Source organism: Etheostoma spectabile, chromosome 14 (genome assembly GCF_008692095.1).
Source record: "Etheostoma spectabile isolate EspeVRDwgs_2016 chromosome 14, UIUC_Espe_1.0, whole genome shotgun sequence".
Classification (NCBI taxonomy): Eukaryota; Metazoa; Chordata; class Actinopteri; order Perciformes; family Percidae; genus Etheostoma; species Etheostoma spectabile.
In genome coordinates this window covers 8437656-8453668 of record NC_045746.1, presented here as the reverse complement: position 1 = coordinate 8453668, position 16013 = coordinate 8437656, and the positions used below count along the sequence as shown (strand labels likewise).

The 16013-nt window shown below is 41.0% G+C and overlaps 1 protein-coding gene across 5 annotated transcripts in view; it reads right to left on the bottom strand.

Moving 5' to 3' along the window:
* Positions 1-16013, bottom strand: part of csmd2 (CUB and Sushi multiple domains 2) — a gene marked incomplete at its 5' end in the record, with an annotated part of 270610 nt that overhangs the window by 18802 nt on the left and 235795 nt on the right. For all 5 annotated transcript variants that reach the window (XM_032535085.1, XM_032535083.1, XM_032535084.1 and 2 more), the window contains 10 exon segments: positions 701-877; positions 4148-4330; positions 6155-6328; positions 6939-7127; positions 10441-10614; positions 10858-11031; positions 11150-11323; positions 13219-13413; positions 13543-13728; positions 15641-15829. In XM_032535085.1, the coding sequence (XP_032390976.1) occupies positions 701-877; positions 4148-4330; positions 6155-6328; positions 6939-7127; positions 10441-10614; positions 10858-11031; positions 11150-11323; positions 13219-13413; positions 13543-13728; positions 15641-15829 (1815 nt within the window).

The following is a 16013-nucleotide window of genomic DNA, read 5'->3' as shown; positions in this document are numbered from 1 at the left end:
TTTTTTTTTTAAATGCCGTTATTTTGGTTATACTGTAGGAAGTAAGTTACAACTAAAATGGAGAGATGAGACTGCCAAAACGTCAATTTCCAGTAGTCACCTCTTTCAGGTAAATCCCTTTTTATCTTACAGTTTACGTGAGATTAATAGAAATCTTTCAACCAAAAGGGGTCCTATTCACTAAAGTGTTCCACCAAAGGGCTTCAACATGTACCCTTTCACTCCTATGGATTACAAAGTTCTGAATTCTATAATGGTGCTGCTTTGGGTTTACCCTTTCCATTCAGATGAAACTGGTTCTCTTCGTGACCTCTATTTGACAGTGTCTCTAGGCTCTGTACAGCAGCTGTGTGTCTTTTGTGAGACATGATGATAAAGGCCTGTTTAATTTGAGTAGACCATGCCTCAAACAAATGTTCTCATTCTGAGCCAGGGCTCCACATGAGCTATTTGTTACAAAACATAAATATTAAATATCTTGCATTATTTTAGCTATTTAACCTGTATTGCCCTCCTCCACATGGTCTGGATATATATTCTGCTAAGTCTAAAGTACTGTTCAAGCACAAAAACATGAGGACACAAGGTAGACAACCAATAAATGTGTACAACCCAAGGAAACAGAAAAGCATCCAATTTCAAGCTAACTAAGATAAGCACTAGATACATTTAGACTCTTTCTGTGAGAGCTGTTAATTACCGGAGCACTCGGGCATGTTGCCGGTCCAGGTCCCGTTAACAGTGCAGTGTCGGGTAAGCATGCCAGTAGAGTAGTAGCCCTCCCTGCAAGCGTAAGTAATGGATTTGGAAAACGTCAGGCCATCGTGGATCAGGATCTGGGCATTACGTGGAGTACCAGGGTTTCCACAGGAGATTACTGAAAACGAGACAGAAAAAGACAGGGAAGTGGAGAATGATCAAGTAAAATTAATTTACAGACTTAATCCTAAGTGACCAAAGGTGAAAGTGTAAGTCACGTGAATGTGTGGGTGTGTGGTGGGGGTTGAGTGTTGGTACAGTACCACTGCAGACTCTGCTTCATGTAAGTATTTTTGTAAAAAATTAAAGAACCTACAGTACCACCTACCAACCTAAATGACTAAATGTGGCCTAAAAAATATTTTTGTACTAGCAATGTAGTAGTAAATAAAGTTGTTAAAACTCATAGTCAATGATTACCGAGAGGCAATCATCTACCAACAAAAAGAGTTTGTATTTTCTGGGAATCATGAAGGTTTAGTTTTACATTTATCATGTGTTTTATTTGCATTTTAATTTAACAAAATGTAGTTTTTTCCTACATTCCTTTCATTCTCCTTCATGTGTCTAATATGGTTTCCTTACTCTGTTTATTTTCCCATTCCCTCTGTTCTTCATATGCCTACCCTACCACCATCCTACTTTATAAATATCTCTGCTTTGATGGACGCATCCTTTGCTCACAAAATCCCTTGGTGTCTGTTGGGCTGCCAGCGATGGTTCTGTTCATTACAGTCTCCAGCTTGCCCTGGGCCCTCAGAGCCCCGTGGGCTTGCCCTCCCATAATGACCAGATGTGGCCTGGCCCTTGAAGTCTGTGCCAACCGAAAACAGGTGGGCAACTTTGGCTAGTGGGCATACCACACACCAGAGAGGGAAAGAGACAGAGTGAGGCGAGCGAGAGCAAGATGGGGTGGGGGGGTTGGGTGGGGGTGGTGTGTGGAGAGAGGGTTGTGTGTGGTTGTGTGTGTGTGTATGGGGTGTTAAGAGCACAAGTTAAAACAGCCTGGCATACAAGATGAAGCCTCCGGAAACAACACACTGTACTGTATTCAAGGATGAGGAAAGAAAAGTGGCTGTGTGTTCATGGTAAAGGTAAAAATAAGAAAAGGGCAGTTTATGCAGTATCAAAAAATGTAAGTCAGAACACAAACACCAAAATACACATATTAAAACTTTGATAAAAGTTGATATAATGAAACCCAACATGAAAGTAAAATGGACAGGAAACGTGACAACAACTAATAGAATGTTACATCAACAAAAACTGCAACAGTACTGTTTAGCACATTTAAACCAGACAAATTATTGATAGTAATTGATTTGATACATAATAATTTAAGTCAAATTTTCTTCAACAACTTTAAAAGTGTTTGCATAAGAGAACAGCTTCTTTCTATCTTGCTGCTGCGTGAAAGATGTTTGACCACAGAAAAAAAAGTGCACTCTACAGTTTTTTCACTGTGTGTAATGTCTTTGTCCTGTCTCAGCAATAATAATGGATAGTGTAGGGCCCCAAGTCCCAGATCGATTGGATGCACACTCACTACATTCAGAGAATCTGCTTTTTCAGGTGTCAGCAGCAAACTGGATGCAATGTTGCACAAGGGCAAACATTAAAAGCCTTATGGTGTTTAATCAATAGTGAAAACATCCTCCGTTATGTTGCCTATTCTCTCTTGCTCAATTGCTGTTTTACATTTTTGCAAACACACACAAAACAAACGGGAATTTGCTTTTCATTCAATTTGCAAAGGCAGCGGCTAATTACACAATCAGTGACTACAGTATAAGCTACAATCTATATCTTAAAATTTACAATTCAGTGTTGAGATCAGCTAGCTCTGAAAAGATGTCAACATGTAGAGATGATTTAATATAAATACATACCAGCAAAGTAACCAGATTCTAAAACATTCACTAGGATCACAATGAACCCCAATTGAGGGCAATTATGTGGGTGTTACCCCTGAAATAATAATGAAAAGCTTTTGCATACAAAGGTTTGTAAAACAAATGCAGGAGGAGTAACTAAACAGAATGTCTGAGGAAATGAAGAAAGGGAATGAAAAAGGATACATAAAATTAAAAGACAGATTTACAGAAGTTACTGAAATGAAGTGTAGATGTCTAATTCATGTCAACTGTGCATTAGTTCCGTTACTGCACAATCATGACTCAACAGCTGGACTGTTATATGTGTTACTAGATCATGGGTCTCAAACTCGCGGCCCGGGGGCCAATTGCGGCCCGCGGGATGATATTTTGTGGCCCCCTTCTTGACATCAAAGTTAAGTGTTAGTGCGGCCCGCGCGTTCTGAAACTTTTTGTCATTGCGCTTGTCAATTATGGGCTACCGTAGTAGTCTCTGACAGCGGCGTAACCGTTGTCAGCTAGCTAAGTACCCTTGCGGCAAATGCCTGAGGTTTGACAATGTGAGGTCTGGTTGTGAAATGCAACAACCATATCAGTCTAGGGGTTTAAAGCACCGGCAGTTCCGCGCCTTTTTTTGAGGAAATAGAGTTTTTTTGGAATACTTGATGCGGCCCAGCCAAACCCAGACTCTACTTGCAGCGGCCCCCAAGTAAATTGAGTTTGGACCCCTGTACTAGATGGTCAGATATGTGTTCATTCAGTACTGCTCCCAAGAAGTCTGTCAAACCATCCATCCATACATTTTCCATCAGTTACTCAAGTTTAGGTTGCAGTGGTAGCAATGTAATCAGTAGCCCAAACATGACTTTCCCCTGTGATGTCCTCTAGCTCCTCATAAGGCATCCCAAGGGGTTCTCAGGCCAGATGGGATATGCTATTCCTCCAATGCCTTCTGTGCCTGTTCCAGTTGGACATGTCCAGAATATTTAACCCACAGTTTATCAGATTCCTGAAGATCCTCAACTGGTTGCAAGCTGCTCACCTTGTCCCTAAGGGTTGTACTATTTTGGTCACTAACCCAAAGCTCATAACCACAGATGAGAGTTGGGGGGGGGGGGGGAGGAGGAGGGATGGGATAGCCAGGAGCAATGATCTCATTATCTCATATATCCACAGCTACCACTACAGAACGTGTTAGTTTTGTCCAAGCATAAAAAATAAATGCAGATTAGAGGCCACACTCTAATTAACCCTCCAATATCTGTGTGAGGGTGATGGAATGAGAAAACAAATCCATGTGCATCCACTTTCTCAGCAGCTTGACTGATTCTGAAACTCCATAAAAGTTTATGTTTGCCAGAGAAGAAACAAAACACACACACACAACACACACACACACACACACCACACACACACACACACACACACACACAAACACACACACCACACACACACCACACACACACACACACACACACACACACACAGTAAATAAATATGTACGTATTTATTACCATGACACTCAGGTTGTGTGCCGAGCCAGGTCCCATTGGTCAGGCAAGTTCTCTCTGGTGAACCCTTCAGCATATAGCCGGGCTCACAGCTAAAGCGGACAGCACTGGCCACTGTAAACTCTTCTCCTAGACGAATACCATGCACAGGAATGCCAGGATCTCCACACAACCCGGTGGACTCGCCTGGAATTATAAATACAAAAAAAACCTAATTTCTGTGATAGCAAAAGAAACTGCTCTTTTTTAACATTATGAGATGATCACTCATGGGGAGACACACAATAGAAATGTACGGTATGTGTTTCATATTAAGACATATTAATAATAATAAATGGGATTAGAACGCCCCCACAGAAAAATGAACTAGCCCCAGCTCTCTAAGGAGTGACTAGTCTCCCAAATATATTAAGTCTACCTATTTGTTCAACATGCAGAAAATGTGAATAATGTGATTTTTCATTCCATTGACCTGACATACGTATATTTTGCACCGAGCTTCATAATTCCGCATTCTCCATTAGAAACAATCACAAACCGTTTAGTACAGCTGTGTGCTGCTGTTTCTCCTCATTTCACAAGGCACTATGGGTGGGAATCTCTTGGCACCTCACAATTTGATTCTGATTAAGAGGTCAACAATTCGATTCTAAACCAATTATCGATGCATCTCAATGCAACAATTTCCAAAAATATACAGTACATATAAATCTGAGTTTGATACTCAGTTTGCTAATCACTTCCTAGAAAAAAGCAGCTAGACACAGCTTATATTTTGACATGTATTTGTCACAACAAGTTTTAATGAAATGTTTTGTCAACTGAGGTTTTTATTTTTTAGTCATTCCAAGCTTAAGCCTTAAACATGCTTGTGAAAGTCACCTTCTCTCACAGTAATATTCCATGTCAGAGGCTCAGACATGTTTAAATGTGGAGAATTGGCTTTTTAGAACATGAAACATGAGGTGGTCAGTTGTAACGTGATAAAGTAGATCAACAGCTTATATGTGTTTTGCCTAATTATTTTATGCATGTCTCATTAGATCATGTGTATGTATATTTACAGCACTTTTTTTTTTTTTTTAGTTTTGGCCATTTTTGACAGTAACTTTTAAATAAAAATCAATACATTTAAAATCGATTATTATCTTATCTGCATCGAGCAGATTTTTCCCACCCCTACAAGGCACTGGTCAACAACGCTTCAATGGTGCATAGCTAAGAAAGTCAGGCAAATCTTTAGAAAAAAATGGAAGTCTTTATTGCCTGTGGAGAGAACACTAGCAATACCCGGAATATATAGGAATGTCATGAATTGTGACATTAAACTGTCATTTTATTTTTTGCGCACTAGTTTGTGCGTTTCTATCACTGCACAGGTTTGTGCACGTGTACCACACATATTAGTATATGTGCTTGTGTTGGTGTCTATGTGTGGTCACGCCCATGGCTTTTCTCATGTGTATTATGTATACTAAGAGCTCTGAAGCGAATCGCTGTACAGTATGGGGAGAGACAGTAAGGGGGCCGATGTCTTTATACTGCTTCATAACCCAGCTGAGGTGTGGGCGTCCCCGTTCCTTGGTCTAATGTGAGCAAATTAAAGTAGTTTTATAGAGGACACTCTCTTTGCCCTTGATGCCCATGGAACAGACAGGCAGCTTCATCTTTGGTCCACCTACTTTGCTTATAACCTGCTAACAGCTGCCAACCAAATATTTATTTGTTGGACTGGCGTTACAAGGGCATCGGTGTGAATGGGTGGTAATATTACATCTGAATTAATCAAGTATTAGAAGCAGGGTGCGGGGAAGAAAATGAGAAAAGGGACAACACCAGCATATACTTGCAAATATCAAAAATTTAATGTGCTAGTTCCAATATTTTAGTTTAGGTTGATTTTGAACATCGAGTTTGAAAGCTTTCTCAAAAAGGATTATTTATGTTATGCTATGTTATTTTAGTCTTTCCAAACCGTCAGACAGCCAATCTGGACGTAGTTTTCCATACCAGAACAGTGTGGCGGCGAGCCGCTCCATTGGCCGTCCAGCTGGCACATTCGCGTTGTGTTTCCGATGATGGTACGCTGGCCGATGCAGCTGTAGCGGATGACTGAGCCTACTGTCCGACGCTCGCCTGAGATCTGGGCGTACGGAGGAATGCTGGGGCGGTCACACAGCACCACTGTCCAATCATAGCAGAGAAATGGGAGAAAGAGACTGATGAACAAGTGGAACAGGCCAATGGTGAAGAAGTGATAAGTACACCATATATTAAAACGATTGCCTTGTTTTAGCAAAACCATACAGTGTACTAATGTTGGGTGACATTGGATAGTGTTTGTTAACACTACATCTCACAGTACCAGACCACATTTTATCAAATAAACTTTCCAACCAATTAAGAAACTTAGTTCTGTCAGAATGCTTCATCACTTTATCACACGGAACCTGTTTTTATTACAAATGCTATAAAGGCTCAGAGAAATTGTGATGGACATTACCATTATTTTACAGACTAAACAATTGATTGATTAATACTAAAAATAGGTCACTAATTACTAATGTTATTTGGTTGTGATGATTTGGCACAAAAATAGTGTTAAACATAAAGGCTAAAACAAGAAACCAACAGATTTCTGCTTCAAGGAAATCAGTTTTAAATAAGGATTATTTTTCAGGTAAAGTGGTGGGTGTTGTCTGGCGATTTTATACAGTTTTATTTTCCTCTTCTTCAGTATATACTGTACAAACAATTGGAAATCATGCAGCTTACAACCACCCGAGGTACTCACACAGGCACTTGGGCAGGGAGCGGTCCCAGGTACCGTCCCCCTGACAGGAGATGGAGCTGGTGCCCAGCAGGTAGTAGCCCAGGTTACAGCGGTACGACACAGTGGTCTGGAAGCTGTAGCGATGCGGCCCGCTGGGCAGTACCTGCCTAATGCTGTTCTCTACATGGCCCGGCTCTGTACAGTTCACAACTGGAGAAAGGGATGCAGAGGGGGGGAAGAGAGTAAAGGAGCCAGGGAGAAAAAGACATCCTGTAAGCATTTGTGTGGGAGGTTTTAGTGATAATATACCATACATTTTAGATTAGATTAGATTAGATTCAACTTTATTGTCATTACACAGGTACAAGGCAACAAAATGCAGTTTGGGTCTAACCAGAAGTGCAATAGCAGTAAGTGCAGCATATACAATGGTTCCGTAAGTGTAGGACATGAGTATGTACTGAATAAATATAGAAATGAATACTATTATAAACATAATTTTACAGATGGGTTTGTCCTGTAATATGAGACTCTCTTACACACAGGGAATGTGCCCCTTTTCTGTCCATTCCTTTCTTCATCTACTACTACCACCCATCCAGCAACCATTCATCCACCCAAATCCAAATGAAGTAGGAGGCAGATTCGGGGAAATAAACATTTGCTTCATTAGAGCCAGTCTCCTGCTGGCCGCCGTGGAGAAGAGATGGTGATGGATGGGGGGGGCTCACAAGAGAAGAGGCACCATGTCAGTTTAGCACCAGATGGAGAGAGTAAAGGAAGGGGAGAATGAGGGATGAGTGAAGAGCGAGGGACAGTGAGGGGGGTGCTGTACCGAATTAGAGGGGAAGAGGCCCTGATGGTGCAGAATGTATTAAAATTCATGACAGAATGCCAGGCTATAACTGCTACCAGCACCAATCCATCTTGAGTCTCAGATACAAGACACAAACCAAAACCTTACAATGTCTCAACAAAGTCAGACCACAGTGAGTAACAGTTGCTGTCCAGTCTAAACTGTGAACAACAACAAAGTGTGTACTATGATGCCAAAACTCTAATAAAAACTATAGATGCAGCCATTTTGCCCCAGTTTGTCTTGCCAGTCTTGCCAAATGTGTGTGACTTTGCCACAGCCATCATGAAACCATTGTATGCTAATGTACCTAAAAGCTTGCTCATTTTCCTGCCAGCACATTAACTTCCCCCCAATACCTATTATAATGTATTCCTTCCAGTAGAATGCTGACCCAGGGTACCATCATTTACAACTTACAGCATAATAACACTACAAAGTATATTTAAAGCAGTGGAAATGCTTCAGCATGAGACTTTCCAAGCTTGGAATTCAGGATTCAATAAATGTGCTCGGGCAACACAGGCTCAAAAGTGATCCAACAGTCATCTAAAACGACTGACCTCCTAGTACATTTCTGTGTGTGGTCCAGTGGGCAGGGAGAGAGGAAGCGAAAGGATGAAAGGAAAAGAAGAATGAAAGTGAGAAGGGAAGATGGGCCGAGGTAATTCATCTCTGTTCCACTCAGAAGTGGAGATCCCAGTCACCCTATCCTCCTCTTGGCCTCTTGCCAAGTAACGGCCCTGTAAGTGGTGTGTCAGAGTGTGTTTTTTTTCTGTCCTGTGTCTCTAGCCTTTTATAGCTAAAAGACAAATATACACAAACGAGTCATCCAAAAAAGGTGGTGTTGCGGATTTGTTGCTCTGACTCAAATTGGTGGTGATTAGAAATGGATAAGGGACTGGCAGGGGCGGCAGTGCTCTCCTGTTTTCTGCATCATTGAGGGAGCTTAGCGACCCTTGTACTTAAAATGTGGACTGTGGAAATCATTACCTTTGTCTGACTGACTCCTGCCCCACCCTTACCTTTTTCCCTGCCTTCTGCATCTATCAACTACTAGCCGTCCCTCAAAAAGAAAAGCCGATGGTTAGGTTTAGCTAAGGTGAGAAGGATGAGGCAGATTTCATCCCAGCCCTATAGTTTTCCACTCAGAGGAGGAAGTACATGGCAGGCAGGAGAGCGCGCCTCACCAAATATGTCTAGAATGCTGTAATTAAGGTGATAAATCTGATTGACAAAAAGATCCCTAAGGTACTTATGTCTCCGTATCAACAGTGAGGATAATGTCTCCCCCCCCCACAACTGAAAGTCAGCATCTGCAGTGAAACAAGGCCAATGCTAATTTGATGTCACTACTAGAGCCGAGAGATTTAAGGCGTATGTCTGGTGGAAAATCTTGTCTGCTTATGCATGCCGCAAAATGTACTCTCTTTTTCCAACAACTGAAGAATGATTCCTGTGAGACTTGCAACCTTCTCATCGTAAATGTCTAAAAAAAATAAAAAGAAAAAAGAAAAAAAAGAAAACGGCAACTCCTTTCTCTCCTCATTCAAAACAAACTCATTCAGGGCCCGACCTTGCGAGCGGCCCTCTTTCAGTGCCTGTCACAAAGCCTTCAGTTAGTGAGGACTTAGAGACAGACGCGGGTGCCGAGATACATGCCAAATTAAAAGTCCTTGCCTGGCTTCACAGCAGAGCAGGGTACTTCTTATTCTAAGCAAAAGCCAGAATGCGGATCTCCAAAGGCTGCTGTCTTTCACACAAACTCAAGGATCCTGTGATTGTTTTTAGCTGTCCCTGCACAGTCAACCAAGTTTGATTCTCTGAGGGAGAGGTGAGCTTTAGGGTGTAACAGAAGTAGCTAGGGTAAAAGGAAATAACATCAAATGTAAATATTATCCTTAAACCTTCACAGACCAAGTGGTTAAAACCGTGGTAATTAAATAATCCAGGCTTATTTTTGGTTCTTCATTTCAATTTCCCCTAATATGCCTCGTTTAAACTCTTTCTCCCTCCGGGTGTCTCTGTGCTTCAGCTCCGCTCTCTCTGTGATTGCGGTCATCCATGGTCATGGAAGATATGACCTTGCACAATACAATAGGTAATTTAATAGCTATCTACACAAATGGATGAGAACACAGAACCATACCCCTACAGGCAAGTACGTGGAAACAAGCACACGTTGTCCTCACTAGGTATGCACAAAGCTGATGACAGTGGCTTATTTAGCTCTCAAATTAATCACAAGGCATGATACGTATAAATATATACCAACATGGAGATGCTATGGTATGTGTCGCCTATACATTACTTATGTAGCTCTGCTGTGATCATAGATGCATTTGAACATTTTGCCCATACTTTTAAAAAGATGTATGCAGATACAGATTTTAGAACTATGGAGGTGTCGGGAGAAAATTATTTGATGAATTGCTCTCTCACATGACAAATTGCACAACTTTGCTTCCAGAAATTGCTTTTAAAGATAATTTACATCTACCTGCCTACTCTTTGTTTCCAATGGTAGACAGGATTAGACACATACAGTATCTTCCATCTGTGCTGGTTCTTTGTGTTCATCCTTCCATGCATTCGTAAGCATGAGCTTCTCCAAAAACCATACATATGTTGACTAATAATAGGATTGGGCATTTACTTGACACTTACTTTTACACCTGGGGAGGGCGTTGTTCCACTGCCCATTGACCTGGCAAGAAGATTTAACAGCCCCCTGAAGAACATATCCGGTATTGCAGGCAAAGCGCACAACGTCATTTAAGTTGAACTGGGTTCCTTGGGTCATACCAAAGGTAGGGTTGCCAGGATGACCGCATGTGATGGCTGCGAAAGGCACAGAAAATCATTCATCAATTATTTGGTGATCAGTACCAAATGACATTTGTCTAATCACACTAAATACATGGACTGTATCTGCCTGATAAGAGCAACCCTAGGTAATATGTCTGCAGTCATTTCAAATCATTGATAAGCAACACTTAAGATGAAAAAAATGGTCAACTTTGTTGTTCTTAAGTTGTTTTTGCTAGCTTTCCTAATAACTAATTATTCTCTGTTGGCACTTACGGACACAGACAGGAGTGCGTCCTGACCAGCGGTGATCCTGTTCACAAATTCGCACCGACACCCCAATGAGACGAAATCCTTGGTTACACTGGTACACAACGCTGCCTCGATAGTTATAATTTTCCCCAATGATCTGTCCATTCACTATTGGCTCTGGGGTGCCACAATGGCCAGCTATAGATGAATGAGGAGGAAAAGAGTCAGGTCAGACATAGGTGTTTTCAAATAACCTTTAAAGCAAATTACAACACTTTATGAAGTAATAATAGCTTTTCGGTGCTGAAGATCTCACCTAGACATTGAACCTGTGTTCCACTCCAAAGCCCATTGGACATACACTCTCGTACCCGAGAGCCAACCAAGGTATATCCTGTGTTGCAGGAGAAAATGGCAGTGGCTCCATACACAGTTAGTGTTCCAATCTTGTTGCCATTTGGTGGAGTCCCAAGGTCCCCGCAGGAGATGACTGAAATAAAAAAACAAAAAAAATATATATATATATACACACTACCGTTCAAAAGTTTGGGGTCACATTGAAATGTCCTATTTTTGAAGGAAAAGCACTGTCTTCAATGAAGATAACTTTAAAATAGTCTTAACTTTGAAGAAATACACTCTAACATTGCTAATGTGGTAAATGACTGTTCTAGCTGCAAATGTCTGGTTTTTGGTGCAATATCTACATAGGTGTATAGAGGCCCATTCAGCAACTATCACTCCAGTGTTCTAATGGTACAAGTGTTTGCTCATTGGCTCGAAGGCTAACTGATGATTAGAAAACCTTGTGCAATCATGTTCACACATCTGAAAACAGTTAGGTCGTTACAGAAGCTACACAAACTGACCTTCCTTGAGCAGATTGAGTTCTGTAGCATCACATTTGTGGGGTCAATTAAACGCTCAAATGGCAGAAAAAGGAAACTTTCATCTGAAACTCGACAGTCTATTCTGTCCTAGAAATGAAGACTTCCATGCGAGACATTGCTAAGAAATTGAAGATTTCCTACAACGGTGTGTACTACTCCCTTCAGAGGACAGCACAAACAGTCTCTAACCAGAGTAGAAAAAGAAGTGGGAGGCCGCGTTGCACAACTGAGCAAGAAGATAAGTACATTAGAGTCTCTAGTTTGAGAAACAGACGTCTCACAGGTCCCCAACTGGCATCTTCATTAAATAGTACCCGCAAAACACCAGTGTCAACATCTACAGTGAAGAGGCGGCTGCGGGATTCTGGGCTTCAGGGCAGAGTGGCAAAGAAAAAGCCATATCTGAGACTGGCAAATAAAAGAAAAAGATTAAGATGGGCAAAAGAACACAGACATTGGACAGAGGAAGATTGGAAAAAAGTGTTGTGGACGGATGAATCCAAGTTTGAGGTGTTTGGATCACAAAGAAGAAAGTTTGTGAGACGCAGAACAAATGAAAAGATGCTGGAAGAATGCCTGACGCCATCTGTTAAGCATGGTGGAGGTAATATGATGGTCTGGGGTGTCTTGGTGCTGGTAAGGTGGGAGATTTGTACAGGGTAAAAGGGATTCTGAATAAGGAAGGCTATCATCCCTTTTGCAACGCCATGCCATACCAGTGGACAGCGCTTGATTGGAGCCAATTCATCCTACAACAGGACAATGACCCTAAACACACCTCCAAATGTGCAAGAACTATTAGAGCAGAAGCAGGAGCTGGTATCATACGGTAATGGAGTGGCCAGCGCAGTCACCAGATCTGAACCCCATGGAGCTGTTGTGGGAGCAGCTTGACCGTATGGTACGCAAGAAGTGCCCATTAAAACCAATTCAACTTGTGGGAGCTGCTTCTGGAAGCGTGGGGTGCAATTTCTCCAGATACCTCAAAAAATAACAGCTAGAATGCCAAAGGTCTCAATGCTGTATTGCTGCAATGGAGGATTCTTGACGAAAGCAAAGTTTGATGTAAAAAAATCTTATTTCAAAACAATCATTATTTCTAACCTTGTCAATGTCTTGACTATTTTCTATTCATTTCACAACGTATGGTGGTGAATAAGTGTGACTTTTCAGGAAAACACAAAATTGTTTGGGTGACCCCAACATTTTGAACGGTAGTGTATATTGTGTAACAATCCAATAGAGTCAAAATATAATCAATAATAATGCTAATATGTTTTGTTTGGAAAAGGCTTTTTTGTCTTTCATTCATTTTGTTTTGGTAAGAAAATCTGTGGCTGTTTAGTCACGTTCTTTTCTTAATATCAGAGTAGAACACCACAAATTTGGATGAAATTATTTTTCATGGTTGACAAATTACTTCTTTCTAGAAGAGTTTATGTTTCTAAGTGAAAATTAGAAAGTTAACTCGGTGGGATGTGGAATTTACACTTACTGTCGCAGACTGGCCGTGGATTTGGGTAGTTCCAGGTGCTGTTGGCTTGGCAGCGAATTACCCTTTGACCCCTGTAGTAATACCCTGGGTCACATATGAGCATCATTATGGCATCATATAGGTTCTGAGTACCATAGATCAGCCTCCATCTCCCATGTTCCACAGCAGAGTGGCCGATGTCAGGGCAGGTCACCGCTTGAAGGTCAAACGATAAACAAACATTGAAATACCTATTTCTCTTAGGTTCATTTTTGGAACTCATTTTAGGTAAAACGGTTGTTAAAAAGTAGAGTGTGTTCAACAAAAACTAGTGAAAATACTCACGAACACATCTGGGCGGGGCCTCAATGGGGCTCCATCTCCCAGATTCCTGACACGTCACTGAGGTGGTGACAGGCCCAGAAAGCCGAAATCCGGGATTACACTTGTATGTGGCCCTGGCTCCTAAAGAGAAGTCCTGGCCCACAATACTGCCATTGACCGGAGGCACTGGCATTCCACAAGACATGACTAGAAGGGAACGATGGATGCGGCAGGAAGATAAGACAAAAGAAATACGGTTGATAAAATGAAAGCACTGGTAGCAAAGTATATTTTAGTAGCTATCTTTGTATGCAGAGTGTCTAGCTCATAATAGGCTTCCAGTACAAACACTCCCAGAGCCGGCACCAATGCGCTGTAAACATTAGCTCGGGGTGCCATCTGCACTACAGTAAACAAATTAAGTCTAGAGCGAGAACATGCAATTCTTGTGGAGATCACACCTGTTGCAGACTTGACGAGGCATTGACTTATGGAGCAATACTTAACAAACGATGCCTATCAAACATATACACAACATGTTTCAAACACATCATGCTTCAGAAATACAAAACAAATACAGCATATATGTATTACAAATACAAAAAGCTATATATTTTTAAGACAAAACATAATCCAAGCGCCATGATTATGCCAAGAATTTTCCTTGCAAATGTCTTGCCCTCCACAACAGCAGGTGGCGCTATGAGTCAATTTAAACACTGGTAGGTTGAGGAGAGGTAGAGCAGAGCAGATACAACTGTGAACAAGAAGATGATAGCGTTCTGTCTAGCTATCCGACACGGAGCTAAATCAAAAGGAGCGACTAACAGAGTCTGTGGTTGTTGCTGGGGAAAAATCAAATGTTGGCTTCCAATTTTGTTTGACTGAACTTAGTCTTGGATAGCTAGGCAGAATACCATCATCCTCAATGTCCACAATGGCTGTTTAATCTTCTCAACCTCCTGGCGTCTTTAAATTGACTAAAAAAACTAGAATATTAGAGTACCTGAAAGACATGTTGTATTTCTTTCTGAAGCATGCTGAAATATATCGTGTTTTTTATTTGCAAACCACACAGTGAAACACAGGCCAGATGAAAAACAGGTCTTGTTTGGTAGTTAAGTTTTGGCAGAAAACTAGCTCCATAATAGCTGCCTTGCTGCTCTTGGTTTTGGCTTCAAGTGATACCATCAATAACTCTGATTGACTAACCTATAGAAATAAAGCTTTTAGATGTTATGCTTAAGAAAATTAAAACAGAAAAAAAGTGAGAATTCACTAAATTTGGAAATCAATAAAGATGGTGCAACAGCATGAACACTTTGTAAAATAGAAAACTTTTGTCATTATTTGTATAAAAAACACTATCTAATTGAATAAGATACATCTTGCCTAATAGCTGTGACTATATTTATGGATTTCACTTTGTTCATTTATATGTCAGTCTCAGTTGAAGGTAGGTAATTGCTATTGTTAATTCAATCACTGACAAAATGAGCACAGTGACAGTGATATAACTCTGACTATAACCTATAAGACTGACATATCAAAAAACCCAGCTCAGGTAAACCCAATATCATTAACCTGATGCACTGTTATCTTCAAAGGGATTCTGAGGAATGGAGAAGGGAGCTTCCTGGAAGCACGCCTGAGGCTGAGGGGCTGCTGGTTATGGCACACTGTCAGCTGCAATCACACTTTGATCCAAAGCAAATGGATTCAGTGATAGTTTTTTCAATCAACTTAAATCAGAACGACTAAACTTTAAAAAATACATTTGCTACAAAAATGTCTTCTTTAACTCGGGTTAGGCTAGGATTTTTTTTCTGCACAGTTTTAAACTTCATTTAATAACTTTGGAGAAGTGGGAATAAATGCTGAATGAGCTCAGTGACAATAATAATATTGATGAAATGCTACTTCACTGAAGAAAACTTGAAGTTGATTTGCATTAGCAATGTGAAATTATCCTGCTCAACTAATTTTACCATGGAGAGTTGTCGCCCTTAAATTAAGAAAAATAAGACAATTCAGTCTATTTCTGTGTTTATGTATTCCTTATGAACTTCCAAACCTTCTCTTCCTTCCTCATGACCTGCGGCTATGATTAGGCCCTCACCTTGGCAAAGTGGCACTGGTGCATTCCACTGGTAGATCCCCTGTGCAGTCCGGGTACATATGGCACTGCTCTGGCCAATAAGCCGGAAGCCCTGGTCACAGTTGAAACGCAGGGTGCTGCCCAGCTTAGTGCCTGTCAGACTGTGCACTGTGCCATTTACAGGGTTGTTTGGAGGGCTGCAGTAGGCCGCTATGGAAAAAAATTCATGAAATAGGTAAAGATATAAATATGCATTTTGATACAATTGAGTGCAACAAGCAAAAAAACTAGGGCAGTAACGATACACCAAACCCATAATTCAGTTCGTATCACGGTTTTTGAGCCACAATTTGATACAAACCTCAATTCTTTTGTGTGTGTGTGTGTGTGTGTG